At 55.1% G+C, this 14,376-nt stretch overlaps 1 protein-coding gene across 2 annotated transcripts in view; it reads right to left on the reverse strand.

The window, feature by feature from the left end:
- Positions 1–2,724: 2,724 nt before the first annotated feature.
- The window catches only part of CACNA1E (calcium voltage-gated channel subunit alpha1 E), a 410,647-nt gene continuing 398,995 nt past the window's right edge, over positions 2,725–14,376 (reverse strand). For both annotated transcript variants that reach the window (XM_036015954.1, XM_036015953.1), the window contains 4 exons: positions 13,404–13,532; positions 12,200–12,380; positions 11,140–11,330; positions 2,725–9,745 (listed from right to left, as the gene is read on the reverse strand). In XM_036015954.1, coding sequence (XP_035871847.1) covers positions 9,206–9,745; positions 11,140–11,330; positions 12,200–12,380; positions 13,404–13,532 — 1,041 coding nt within the window. In that variant the 3' untranslated portion in view covers positions 2,725–9,205. The remainder of the gene's footprint in view (positions 9,746–11,139; positions 11,331–12,199; positions 12,381–13,403; positions 13,533–14,376) is intronic.

The raw sequence follows: 14,376 nt of genomic DNA on the forward strand, positions 1-14,376 counted from the left end.
GGTCCAGTGGGGTGCTCAAGGCACACAGTTCATGAATGGAGATGCAGATTTGAAGTCAGTCGAGTCTGGCTCTGGGACTTGCATTTGTAGCCTCTGTTGTCTCGGTTGCCTGTTATGTCTAAGGGGTTCTAGAGACACACTCACCTGGGACTAGTCCCAGTATTTTGTGTGTGTTTAAGGAACTGAAATCCTTTTGTTGTTGTTTGAGAACTATCCTAGCAAATTAGCAAAAGAACGTGGCATACAAGTGAAGACAAGTCTGTAATATCTCAGAGGCAAGATTTTGGCTGAGGGACATGCTCTTTCAGGGTGTCTGATACCTGCTCAGAGTCGTAATGCAGAAACCACAGAGAGGCGGCTGTAGTTTGTTTTTCTTCCTGTGTGTCCTAGTGCCATGACCTGGGGAAATACTCTGGCCCTAAGATTGAGATTAGAAGGAAACAAAACAAAGCAAACCAAAAAAAAAAAACCCCTATTAATCAATGTGAAAATTCCTTACAAACCAATCTGTGCCAAAACAAACCAATTAGTCATCCCACAAAGTGTGAAGTTCGGCAAAACAGTGCCTCCAGTTCCGTCTGCTCTGGGGGTGACAGAGGCCGCAGGAAAGGGCATGACTGGAATGCAGCACAGAGTCAGAACCGAACGAGATCTGAGTGGTTTCCAGTCCAGCCTCCAGGGACTCTGACGGTTCAACAACCCACCACATTTTAGGTGGTTTTTAAAATTAAGTAATTAATTAATTTTTAGAGAGGGAAGGGAGGGAGAGAGAGAGAAACATCAATGTACGGTTGCTGGGGGTTATGGCCTGCAACCCAGGCATGTGCTCTGACTGGGAATTGAACCTGGGACACTTTGGTTCCCAGCCCACACTCAATCCACTGAGCTACACCAGCCAGGGCTAGGTGGTTTTGATCAGAAGGACATTCTTACTTACAAAGAAAATCCCACCTTAGGGCTCCAGAAGCCATCTCGGAAGCCAACTTCAGAAAAGAGATTTACCTGGAGTGCTGGAGTTTATTAAATTGATAAAAGAATTATTCACGTTGCAACAATAAGCCCAACACTGGGAGCAGGAGGAGATATGGTTTCCCCAGGGAGAAGGAGGCAGTACGTTTTTCTCTGACGGAGGGTCGAAGGGACCCATGGATGCAGGCTTCCTTCCTTCCATTGAAGAAGCTATTACGGCTAAATGAGGAGTGACAGGCGGGAGGAAAGAATGGGCTGTATCTCCCGAAAGGCTCGGGGAGTCCGCTCCTCCCTGAACTCGGCAGCCAGGCCGGTGTCCCACAGACCTCCCTGTCTTCCAGCGCAGGGGCCTCTTGTTACGAAGCCCCACAATCTGCAAAGATCCACAAAGAGATCCTGTGGCCCGTTTTAAACCCCACACCTGGAGACAGTATTTTTCTAATCCGAAAATCTGCTGGACTATTTCAAGCAACCAGTTTGTCCGGAGCCTTCTTTGTTTTCTTTCCTCAAAACAAGGACACAGTCGATGAAAGAAGATTTTCCAGCTCTGGGATGTCCCTGGATATTTGAGAACCTCTGGGATTCCTCCTCACTGGCTGGGCTGAGCCGGGGTCCCGCCCCCCGCCCCGGCCCCCCCTCCCCCAGCGAACCACTTACCGCGAGAGTCCGGGCAGGCTTCGCCCCAGTGCTCACTCCCTCCTTCGGGGGCAAACTCGAGTAAGTGAGGGGCAGCAGGCCGATCAATTCTTTACAAGATTTTATTTATTCTTTTCTTTGACCCCCTCCCAAAACACATTCTAGTGGTTCATCTTTATTTTTAAGGGTGTTCCGTTTGGATCCAAAAGAGCATTTATATTACAGAATATCCACCTGGTCAACATGCAGCGCTGAGCTCCGGCTGGAGGAGAGACGCACGGCCGCTCTGGGCGGGCGCCCCGGGCCCGTGGCTCCCACGTGGTGAGCGCGGGGGCAGCAGGCTGGCGCAGCGCGGGGCGGATGCTGCCTGTTTGGGAAGTGTCTCATGCGCCTTGACTCACCGTGTGTTTTGTAATGCGGGTGGCAGCGTTTTCACAGCCAGAGGCAGAGCGCCCAGTTTCCCTAGATTCCACTGACATGCTCATCCTCTAAGAGCAAACCAAGGAGGGAATGGCCTGACCTTCTGTCCCAAAGGACAGAGCACGGCCCGGGCACTCTGTCTTCTCCCTCCCTGCAGTGTCCTCCTTTGAGACTAGTACCGGTGGGCCCTGCAGCGTCTGAAATCTATTTCTAATACAGCTCATGCCCTGTTCCCCCCCTGCCCCTCCCTTCTCCCACGGTGCTTGTGACAAACACCAGGAAAGTCAGCGTCCTCGCTCCACGACTGGCACGACTGTCTCAAAGAGTTGCTCAGGTCACAGAGATTGTCTTCTGGCTACTTTACAGCAAGAACCTCCTTTTTCTCCATCTCCCAGATCTGGGAAAGTTTTCCAGAGATCTGTTAAGCCTCTGAGGCCTCTAAATCCCCACCCTAGGTGACTGTAATGGAAAGAACCCCCCTGAATCTAGTATCATGCTAACAACTTGACCGTGATCCGGTCAAAAGAGGACCCCAGGTTGTGACTGCACACCCCGAAGTCTTCCTCTTCCTGGGACGAGCTGGCATTTTGCACCTCAGCCCTGTCTTTGTGCCACAGGCTGTTTTCCTAGTCTCTGCCCCGGTTGTCCCGGCTACGAAACGCCACACACACACTTGGTGCGTGAGGTTTTTCTCCTGCCTCTGTTTTTCTGGGCGAGTTCCAGATCTTGGCTTCAGCTCGAGTGGAGCTGGACTGCTCTCTAATGTCGCCGGGAGGGAGGTTCCTCTGCCACTGCAGCACTTAGGGCGGCTTTGTATAAATTTTGGCTCGGCCACAAAACGCCAAGATAGAAAAACACTGATTGAAGTCTGGCCTGTAGGCTGAGTGTGTATCCCTGTTGGGAGCCATTAAAATTCAATACCTATGTTTTCACTAGATCTGCTGGAATCTGCTTAGCGTTATACAGCTCCATAGCAAGTGTAGCAAAGATCAGGACGACTGTATACTTTAATTGGCAGTTAGATTACGTTGTTTTAGCCCTCACTTCATGTTACCTTTATTTAAAAAAACTGATTAACGGCACTTTGAAAATTTGGAGAGTATTTTTCCTGCTCGTCCTCTGTGAAGATTTCTAACAAACTGGCTTGGAGTGGCAGTGCAGCGTGGACCGTTGCTGTAAGAAGTCGGAACGCCGGGAGGGAGACGGAGTCACCGAGTAAGGTCAGGTTCAGATCGGCAGTCTTGTCTGACTTAGCCTGCTTTCATCTGGGGGGCCCTCCTCTGAGGGGACCGAGGAGGAGCGGCACTCCCTGGTACAGATTCTGGGGTCTGAGTCCAGAGCACAGAGGAAGCCACTCCTGTCTCCGAGATGGCAGAGTGGGGGTGGGGGGGGGCCTTATTCAGACTCCCCCACCGACGGGGAGGAGGGGTCTTGTGGAGAGCCTGGGCGTGAGCGTGCGGGTGCTGGATCCGAGGCTGGTTTACGTGGCCACCGAGAGAAGACGGTGGGAAGGCCTGGGCCTGAAAACTCCGCTTCCTTCCTGCACTTAGAAAAAAAAAGTCTGGGTGGTTGTTCTTTTTAGAAAGCTACGAAGATGAAGAAGGGAAAATAGGCAGAATAGAGTGTGACAGAGCAAATCCTGGATTCAGGTTCCATGCAACATAGTTTCAGGGTCCCCCCCCCCCAAATTGATGTGTGGAGACGAAGAGCTGTAACTGATGACTTACTAACTTACAAACACGGTGACCCAGCCACCAGCGAGGCGAGCATCGCGTTTCAACCTCCCGACCGACCACAGAAAGCGGGAGAGAGGGCGCACCCCGGCTGCAGAGCCCAAGTCCCTGTAGGAGGCTGGAATAGAATTTATCTTTGGGCTCCCAATAATTTTCATTTACCCCATTGCTACACTGTTTTTAAAATGTTTGACCTTCTCAAGACATAAATTTTGTACTTAGGGGTTAAAAATGTCCTGAAAAAAAATTCCATATTCATGCTATTGTTTCCTTGGCTTTCACTGAAGTTTTGAGGCCGTTTTGCATGGGTCTAGATGGTACATCAAGTGCCTAGAAGGAGAAGAGACAAAGAGGCAGGGGCAGGAGAACAGGCAGAGGAGGAGCAAGATGAGAGGAGAGCCGAGAGAAGAGGGAGCTGGCACCGTGGAGCCTCAGACTTTTCCCTCGGCTATCACATCGCATCAGTGCACGCGACAAAGGTCACTTCCCAGAGCGAGGCTGATTCAGAAACACTGCGGGGCACAGCCAGCCTCTGCTGTTCCAGAACAGATCTGTTACCAAAAACCCAACCAACCAAACAAAAAAACCCAAATAAATGTAAACCTCCTTACCTCCTTTCACCTGATCTACTCTCTCAAACTCCCAGAAATAAGGATTCAAACTTCCATGATGTATTTACATAGTAGCATGGCTTATTATAAAACCTGTTTTTGCATTTAGAAGGTCAAGACCCCAGCCCCCTGTGTTCAGCACGGGAAAGGGAGCAGAAGGCAGCACGACTACGGAAGTAGGGGGCGCTGTGGGGGCCGCCTGCGCGGCAGTGCGGTTCTGGCCTCTGCTGGGAGTCCCACTCTCAATTCTCAGCTGCCTGGCTCGAGCTGTGTTAAGAGCTCCCCAGGCCCTTCGGGTCATTGGGACCATCTAGGAATCTGTTGTCTTTGGCTTACAGGGATGTTGCTGGGGCGCATAAGCCACAGAGGGGCAGAGCAGAAAGGGTTCAAGGGAAGAAAAAGATGGCCATCAGAAACAAAGATAGGTGTTTGTGTTCCTAGTCCTTTGTCCCCGAGAGAGCGGTATGTCCACCTTCTGTGGCTGGGGGAGCAGCAGCTGCTGGCAGCAGATCCGCCACCCCTGCAGTCCGTGGCGGAGCCCGTTGACTGCAGCCAGCAGAGGAGCCTCGGCTGCTGCTCTGTCGGGTGAGCCCTGGCTATGCTGTACGAGGCAGCTCAGAGGAACCAACAAAACCCAGAAAGGCACAGCTGCTAATGCAGGCAGTGCTGATTCGCGTGGAGTCTCCTTGGGTCACTTCATGGATCCGTTAGGCTGTAATTCCTGAGTTCGTGTCGTTTGGCTTTTGTTAAAATGAGTGTCTCCGTGTGGATGCGTTGTTGTCTAAACCTGGACCTGACTCTCTGTGGGGCTCTTGTCTGGAGTTGAACAGTTATGCCCTGACTGGCCGTCTGCAAGGGGTCCACTCTTGCCCTCTCTCCTGTGTCACGAGGTCCTCGATGTGCTGGGGAGGACACACGGCAGGGCGAGGAGCTGCCGTGGAGGAGCCCACCCCCATGACTCTTCGTGCACACGGGTGCCAGACCTTTGGGGGTCTCAACACACCACACACATAAAGCTGACAAAAACAGCAAAGCGCCGTAACCCTCAAGTCTCACAGAATCCCTGCACGGTGGGTGGACTCCCTACTCCCTGCCCCTTGCCTGCCTTTCCTATACGACCTCATAATACTTATAAATAATATATTGTAGGTAGGCTGAGAAATGGAAGACTCTCTCAACTTATCCCTGGCTCAACCCGCTACAGAAATACTCTGTCCAAAAAAATGAGACATCCAGAGCAGGCTTTACAAACAGGATGTAATGAAAAATTGAGAACGTTCTGTAAAAAACAAAATTATTAAATTTTGTTCCATTATGCCCAGAGGCCCGATTTCCTTGCAGTGGGCTTTCATTGAGTCTCGCGGACATGTCACACTCACTCCCCACACACCCCCACGGTCCAGCACCTCACACCGTTTCGCATCACCTGGGGAGCTCCCGACTGTCTTTCGTGAGGATAAAGCATCGTCCGGCAGCAGTGAGGACAGCCGAGGCAGGCAGGTCAGCAAATAAGCTTGGCTCGGGCAGGTTCGCCATCTTGGGGGCCGAGTCGGTGTCAGCATGCAGCGAGACAAGGCCGGGGCGGAGAACAGCGCGCTCCGCGGTGCATCCCACTGGCTGGCTGCGGGGTGGGTGCGTGTGGGGAAGGGGACACTGGCGGCGGTGGGGCACGTGGAGTCTCCCCTGTGTGGCCTCAGAGTCAAGGGAGGGAAAAGCCCAGACGTCTGGGGTTCAGCTTCGGAGAAATGTTCTCAGTGATGTCAGGACCCCACAGGGACGCTGAGTGGGGAAGCCCAGGGTAGAAACGGATTCTCCTGCTAGAAGAGTGAACGGGCCGCCATCCCCGTGTGGTGCGGGTGAAGGTCTCCTGACCACGGCTGAGAGGGAGCTGTGATCCGGAGTCTAGAGCTCATCCCCGTGTCTGACGGCCTGCCGGGAGTCCGGGGCGCCCCGCCCCCACCTTTTACCTCTCGTATGAGAGAGGGAAACCAGACTTCCAGCGAAGGGTTCTTTGGAAGGGACCTAGGCCGAATGCGTCGTGCTGCGTGATGCACAGTGGCCGCCATCCTCTGTCGGGTTGGACATCCGAAGGGGCCTCTTCGTGGGGAAGCAAAGAGGCAGAATCCGGTGTCTTGGAATATCCTGGCTGATTATCTGAGGGAAGGTTGGAGTTCATGTTCATTTAGAGGCTGAAGGAAACTGTCAGAAGATGACCATGATCATGAGTTCCGTGACTTGGCAGAAAATTCTTTTATTTTCTGGCATCAAAGGGCAAATGCAGGCCACGAGATAGGAAACCTGATTTCTCGCTCACGGTGAGTTGAATAAGAGAGGTCGTAAGTTCATTGGAACTAGAAAATGCGGGTGGTGGGTTAGGGGGCCACATCTGTGGTGCTCTCTGCCACTGCATTCGGGACTCTCGTGCCGGGGTGGGTGTGTGTATGTGAGTTTAAGGTGTTCAGGGGGCCGGGAGGGCTTCCTGGCCCAGTAAGTCTCGTGTCTGTAATGCTGTTGGCAGCACATTCCATCTCCGCTAATTGCTCTGCCCGCTCAGGTTGAAACAGCTTCAATTCCCTTTCTCCAAACAATGTGACAGACTCGTGGGCTCAGAATGTCAGCCTGCTGTAGGCCTGGCCTAGCGAAAGCTGCATTTCCCAGGTGGAAGAAAGCAATTTCGTGCACACAAAAGCTGCCCCTAGCAACACTTTGGCGTGAAATGACGCAGAGCAGAGGAAACCTTTCGAACCGTCCAAGCCCAGCGTCAGAGTCTTATGTAACAACCGTGCCTGCTAGGATCGGCGCATCGCTTCCTCCTGGTCACCTTCCCAGCTACTCCTGAGCCCACGGGCTGAGTGGGAGAGGAAATGGAAGAGGGTCTGAGATGGGTGGGCCTTTCTCTCTGCCTCAGTGGTTCCCCTGCCCTGGGGCTACTTTGGTTTGGGGGCAGACCGTGGGTTGTGAGGCCCCATCAATACCTAGACAAGAAGGCAGGGCCATGATAAATGAATCTGCAACCACAGGCTTGAATTGGGCTTCTTAGAGCTGATGTGGCAATGCCTTATTTCTATTTCAACCAAAAAAAAAAAAAAAAAGAAAAGGGCAACAAAACGGAGGCTCTTTCTAGGAAAAGTAACAGTCATTGGCTGCTCCGACCCAAGAAGCAGGTCTGCGCCGGAGGAGGAGTGCGCACCCACTGCGTCCGTGGTCCAGGGGCCACCGCGTCTTCCTGTGGGGGCCTCTGAGCAGCAGGCCCCACCCACTCCTGGCTGAGCAAGGGGACCCTGCCACCCACTGTGACGGTGCCGGGGGACTGCAGAGGGGCTTAAGGGGACAGTGCACTTCCACCAGATACAGACAGCGATGGGTTCCACCAAATGGACAATTATACGGATTTGCCAAGTAAGGGCTCTTTTTTTCAATACTTTCGAGCTTCGGGGGTCAGGAAGGATACCCTGAGGCTGTCTTCTGCTCAGCTCTTACTCGGGGAAGGGGCAGAGCGCAGGTATGGCCCTGGCGACAGTCAGGGCCCCAGGCTGTCGCTCGGTGTGGAACAAGGCCGCGCCAGAGCCTGCTTCACTGGAACGACCGGCCCAGGTCTCACTGAGGTATATCACTAATCCCCTCTAAAGGCTCCAGACACAACGCTCAACCACAAAGTAGCTGCAGAAGCTTGGGGCGGAGGGCTCCCCTCACAGGAGGTCCTGAGCAAACTCCGACAGTACCTGAAGCTTTTGTTTGGGTGGGCTGGCCTGCCCCACCTCTATCAAAGTCCCCACTGGGTGTGTTCTCCTGGGGGAGCGGCAGGGAAGGCTGGTTGGGCCCCGGGCATCTGGCTCGGTCTTGCTGCCAGGCAGAGGCCCGCTGCCTTCCAGTCAGGACGTTCCAGTCCCCGTCCTTCACGACCCTGTTCTGGTTGGAAAGCAGACTCCGCCTGAGTCCTGCTGCTGCCACACTGCCCCTGCCCGCAGGACTCCCGAGACCAGCCCTAAGGCCGGACCCCAGTCTCATCAGCTGGTGCCCTGGCCACGGGAGTTGTACAGACTCTTAAACCAGCACCCTTCCCAGTGCTGCTGGACCCTGGGGGACCTCCTCGGCCGAACACCTGGAGCACCTGCTGTGGGGACAACCCTGCCCCCACCAGCACCGCCAGCTCTCTACTTCTCCAAGCCTCCCTGCACGGTGTGGGCGGCTGGGCTATGGCTTTGCTCATCCAGACCAGCCCTGGCTGCTGCTGCGGCCGCCACAGCACCCTGACCCCTCCTCGCCAGTGTTTCCTCCCTCCCTGCCCCTGCCCTTGGCGTCCAATGCTCCTGAACTCAGTCTATGCTGCTTTGGGGAAGCAAGCCACAGGGTAGCCCATGAGAGGCAGCTGCCTGGTGGCGATGGTGCTGGCTGGGGAGCAGGTGAGGGAGGGAGGGGACTCCCCTCGGAGGATCTCCGCAACCCCCCAGTTAAGAGCCAGAAAGGCTTCCGGGCCTCGCAGGGCGATGGGCGGAGACACAGGCCAGCTTGAGTCCTCTGCAGCTTCTGGAAGAGCGGGAAGGGGCAGTGGAAGCAAAGCCGTCCTGGCGTCCCCGCTCCCACGGGAATGGCCCTCCGTGCTCCCGTGTCGTCTTTCCCCAGCAGAGAGGCAGAACTATGGCGGTGCCCATCTTGCATAGGGAAGTAAAGCAATTTGGTGGGTGTGACTGGTTTGCCTTCTGTCTCGTCCTCCTCCTCCTCGGATAATGCACGCTGTCCTGCCCGCCTCCTCCCCCCGGGCCGCACCGGCTTCCCAACTCGGTCTGGGTTTTCTCCGTGTGAGAGAAGAGCATGCATCGGAGGGGGGAGCAGCCTCTAGCACTTGTCGTCCTCTTCTGTGTCACTCAGGAGGTCGCTGACAGCGCCACACATTGTGCCTGGCCCGGGCCCTCCGCGCCTCCGCCGCCGGTAGTGCCCGTTGGGCATCTGCCAGCTGTGCCGCAGGGGTGGGGCTGAGCCAATGGTGTTGGCCCGGCCCAGGCTGGTGGCCACGGCTGCTTCAAACGTGAGCGTCTCCTCCTCGCCACAGTCCGAGGCGTGGGAGTCTTCGTGCAGGGCCAGGTAGGGCTCGGAGATGTAGCGCTGCGGGGAGGGGTGGCCGTGCGAAGCGTGCCGGGACCTGGAGGCCTCCGGCAGGCCGGCGTCCTCACTCTCCAGAGCCTGGGAGGTCAGCGGGGAGCCGCCCTCGCTGCCATCCGCGGGGGGAGAGGTGCTCCCCGAGTGTCGGATCAGGGAGCTGTAGGAGAGGAGGGGCCGAGGCTTTGGAGGGACCGGGGGGAGCTGCCGACGGCTTCGTCTTGGGGTGCTGGTGTCAGACATGGAGGGGATGGAGCTCTCGCTCAAGGAACCCGTGCCCTGTACGGCAGGAGAGACAGCCTGTGAGACGAGGCTGGGCCAGGCCACACCGCCAGCCCCGGGAGTCTGAGCCGGCGTCCCCTCTGCTGTGACTCACCTCCTATAGCCCCCATGGGGGCTATAGGAAGAGGAGAAGTCAGCACCACCCAGACCAGGGCATGCCCAGTTTTATTGTGGCTGCGAGTTCCTGGGAGTCTCGCTAAACTGCAGACACTGGCTCAGAAGATGGGGGTGGAGGCCTGGGACTGTGCATTTCTAACAGGCCCCAGGTGCTGTGGGTCCACGGGACAAAGGCACCGGAAGCTCCATATACAGGGGTGGGCAAAAGCAGGTTTACAGCTGTGAGTATGTGAAAGTTTTTAAATTTCCGCAGGTAGGTAACACATGACCCACGGAAAGAAGCACTGGAAAGAAGCACTGGAAAGTGCTGAGAAGGTGCTCAAATGCCCGGAGCCGCTCCGCCTGGGGGCGGGTCTGAGGGAGTGGCAGCCTCCCTCTTCCCGCACCTCACTCTGCCTCCTAGTGCCTGCTGAGGGCCACCAGGCTTCTGCACCCCCGCCCCTGCCTGCCGGTTCAGGCCTTACACCACCTGCCCAGCTATTCCCGAGGGCCCCTGAGCCTGGGTGTGGCAAACGGAGCCCCCGGGACTGTTTCTCAAGGTGTGTGTGACTGGAGCCACCTGCTCCAACTGTCCTGGGGAAAGCTCCTTCCAAACGCAGACGCCCGGCTCTCCCTTTCCAGCCGCCTCACTAGTGAAACCGAATCCTCGAGGGGCCGGGGGTGCGCAGTGTGAACAGGCCACAGGCGATTCTGTTCTGTGCTAAGAACTCGAAAGCGACTGCTCTGGCAGTCAACTTCTCCGTGGCCTCAGTTTCCAAGCCCCGGCGGCCTTTTCCCTCTGTGGCTGAGCAGGTCTCCCCCTGGGCTCAGAGAACTGTGGGGAGGCACGCAGGGCCCGCGGTGTTTCCCGGGAGTTGTTTCTTAGGCGCAGGCCGGAAGAAGAGAGGGTGTGTTCCTGTGGGGTGGCTGGCGGCTAGGGAAATGAACTTGGATCCATCTGACTCAGGAAGCCTGTGCTGAGAGGTGAGTCACCATTCCCACCAGGGCACGTGGGCCTGACCCAGGAACTTATTTGGCGGAGACAGTTGTGAACTTACTTGTTGTGACTTTGTACCTGAGGGCCAGAGTGGAATGACCTCTAGGCACCGCCGTCTTTCTGGGGGACTGTCTGGTTTTCTGTGACTTTGTATCAGGGTGTGCGGCATTCGGCAGCTAAGCTCTGTGCACAGTGGGTGTGTTTTCCTGCCCGACCGAGGTCTGTGTGGCTGCTGGCTGGCCCCCCTTGTGCAACCACCATTAGTGACCACCCTTTCCTGTCTTTCCGCAGGGCTCACCTGTCTGTTGGGGGTCTGTGACCTGCCCTCACTGGGAGACCGGGACTGATGTCGTTCTGGGGACTCCCAGTCAGCCTGGGTCCCTCGCTCCTCTGAGTTGCAGCGGGAGACATCGGGGGAGAGAAGGTGCTTTCGCTCTTTCGATCGGCCACGCTCTCTGCCCCCTGAGCGGTGTGTGTCGGACTTGTGGCCTGTGAGAGATGACAGAGACAGCCAATCACAACGCAGCCCGGACTGGCCACCGAGGAGTAAGCCTCGGAGCCTGGGACCCAGCCCCTGAAGACCCCGGCTTCTCCACCCACATCAGCGGGTGGTCTAAGAGGGAGACAGAAGAGAAAGGCCACAGGGTCCCCCTGCGTGACCAGGTGAGTGTACAAGTAGCCACTGGAAAGACACCCACGTGTCAAAGGCTGTACTCGAGTCTCTTGTGCTTCCGTGTACGCTAATGCACAGTTTAGAACTTTCGTGAAGAATGTGGCCCAGGAATTCTCCATGTCCTGATCGTGGGTGTGCAACTTTTAGGGGGAGGACGGTGCTCGCAGAAGGGAATTAAGAAGTTGCCGTACACTGAGTAATGGCACTGTGGACATAATGCCAGGCTAAGAACACTGGGACCCAAGGCAAAGGACCTGAGTTCTAGTCTCACTTCTGCCACTTATTGGGCCTGTGATATGGGAAGTCGCTGCGTTCTTAATCTTTGTTTCTTCATCTAGCAAAATAAACAAAACCCTCCACTACACCAAACCTTTCCGGGGAGCACCGTTTGGTTCACAGTGGAGTTGGTGGTTGGGGCCCAGCCCCTGCTCGGGGGGTCGCAGACCTCCCTGAGGAGCCCGGGAGTTCTGCAGGCCGTCTGAGACTCTCAGCTGTCACGCTGCCTAGAGCCCTACTCTAGAAGGAAGCAAGCTCAGGGGCCTGTTTCGGGGTGTGAGTCAGCTACGGGACCCCCACAGGTAAGGAGCACTCTCCCCTCCTCCACCGCCCTCACCCCTTTTCTGCATTCTCTTCCAGAGATTTGTCAGCCCGGCAGGGCGGGAGCCCACGGGGCAGAGCGCCTCACCCGAGTCCGAGTTCAGGCGATGGGCCGACAGCCGCAGGGAGGAGTGGTAACTCCGGCGACGGGACTTGTACGTGTTTTCACTGCTGCGCTCCATGGAGAACTCCTCCAACCAGGAGGAGTTGGAACGCTTGTCCCGGATGGTGGAGAAGGAACGTCTCATGGAGCTGGGGTCTGTCACCACCTGCAAATGGGAGCCCGCAGAGGAACACAGGTAGGGGTTAGTCCCTGAGCAGCTCTAAAAGAAAAAAGCAGTGGGGCTGAGATTGTTGCAAATAGCAAACTGGAATCACCCTCAAATCCCTCTGGCTCAGACCTCCGCTGGAGGAGGCTGCTGCAGAAAGTGTCTCTGTGTTAGGTCTTTAGGTCCCTGGGACTGGCCTGGGGTCTTCTCTTCATGCCCAGGACAGCGAGCAGCTGAGTGTACAGTAAGGGCTTCCCCTAGAGCCACCTACCATGGGGACTCAGCTGGCACCTGCAGGGAACCTTGAGCTACTTTGAAATGTGGGAGGGCAACCGCCCAAACGCCCACGCCAGGAAAGCAGCACGGCATTGGCTTCTGCCCCCACCAGAGGCGGCCTGTCCCATGGCACCAGAGCTCCAGAGACCTTGAAACCGAGCAACTCCCAAGAACACGTTGTTCTCCATCATCCGTCCCACCCCAGCCCCGTCTTAAACTTGGGCATTTTGATTTTACAGATGTTAAAAACAGATCCATGTAAACTTGTTGTCTCTGTCAAAACTTAATGTAAGACAGACAAAGAAAAAAAAAAGCAGCCAGGAAAACAGACAAAGAAATGAGGCGTGGCCAGCACTGATTAAGACAGTCCAGACACCGAGCTGTGTGTGTTTAAGTAGCTGCCTACATATGTGCTTGAGGGGCCAGGAAAGGAAAAAGGGAAGGAGGAATGCACAGGGGAAATCCTGGGAAATATTTCTTGCAAGGCTAGCTGAGTCTTGAGGATGTTGAGCCCATCTGGGTGGAACTATGCCATCTAGCTGGCTAGGCTGGTCTGCTTAGGGCTTCACTGCAAGCACACCGTGGAGGAGCAGGCTCTGCAGAGGAGGCTGGAGAGCCAGGTTTTGCTCATAGGGAAGGGGTGGGGCAAGTCAAAGGCTCACCTGGAAACATCAGATGTTTTTTCATAACCCACCAATGCAATACAGCCCAGGATGCCACTGCATAGGGTAGGTGGTTGCTTTTTACCTGGGGATCCACAGTCAGGCGTGGCAAAGAGGATGCCCTCCCAGATCCCGCATGCTCCTGGGTGTCCGGAGGAAGGTAGATGCCATGGTTAGAGGGTTGCGCGCTTTTTAATTCACTAAACTCTGGCTCCTGGAAATAAACACAGCCAAGCTTGTGGGACTTGGTTCCAGCTCATTGCTTTTCATTTCCAGTGGATGATTCTGCCTCCTCCATACCAAGAATGGCTTTTGGAAGAGAGAGTTGCATCTTTAAGGTCTACTATGTGTGTGTGTCTATGTGCAGATATGTGGTATACCAGATGTCTCACACAGAACGCTCTAATTGGGATTGAGGGGTAAACTTTATCATGAAGCAATGCTTCAGATTTTATAGTTTTGTAAACATTATGGGTCATAAGACTTTTTAGTTATGTGAAGTGTACTTTTTGAGAGTTGGTAGTGTTGGGTTTATTCTTTTAACTTCAAGAGGCCATTTACCAATTATATGAAAACCAGTATTCTGAGGAAAGTGAGCAATATCTGCTGTCAAATGCATTTTTGAAAACTTTAAGATACATGATCTTATGAGCAAAGAGTTTTCTCATGATTGGAATCAACCAAAACACTGTGGTGGGCGGCCATCTGCCAGGGCCACTCGAGCCCGGCACGGCACAACAGGGATGTAACGCACACCGCTTATGTAATTCCCAGTTTCCTGGTAACTACACTTAAAAAGAGGAAACTTTTTAGTGGTTTCATGTCAATGTGTGGTCAATGTAAAAGATGAGACATCTGCTCTGGGCATGCATCTTCCACGGGGAGCCCATCTCAGTCTGGACCTGCCCCGCTGCGGGCCCTCGGTCGCCACATGTGGGCAGTGGCCGGCGCACTCACCGCGCCACTCTGGGGCGTTAGGAGGTTGGTGTAAATACCCCAGTGTCCTGTCCGACCCTGTCACGTCCTTTTCCTGGTCAGAGAAGGTCAGTTTGGCAAGT

The sequence above is a fragment of the Phyllostomus discolor genome, chromosome 14 (assembly GCF_004126475.2).
Source record: "Phyllostomus discolor isolate MPI-MPIP mPhyDis1 chromosome 14, mPhyDis1.pri.v3, whole genome shotgun sequence".
NCBI classification, from domain to species: Eukaryota; Metazoa; Chordata; class Mammalia; order Chiroptera; family Phyllostomidae; genus Phyllostomus; species Phyllostomus discolor.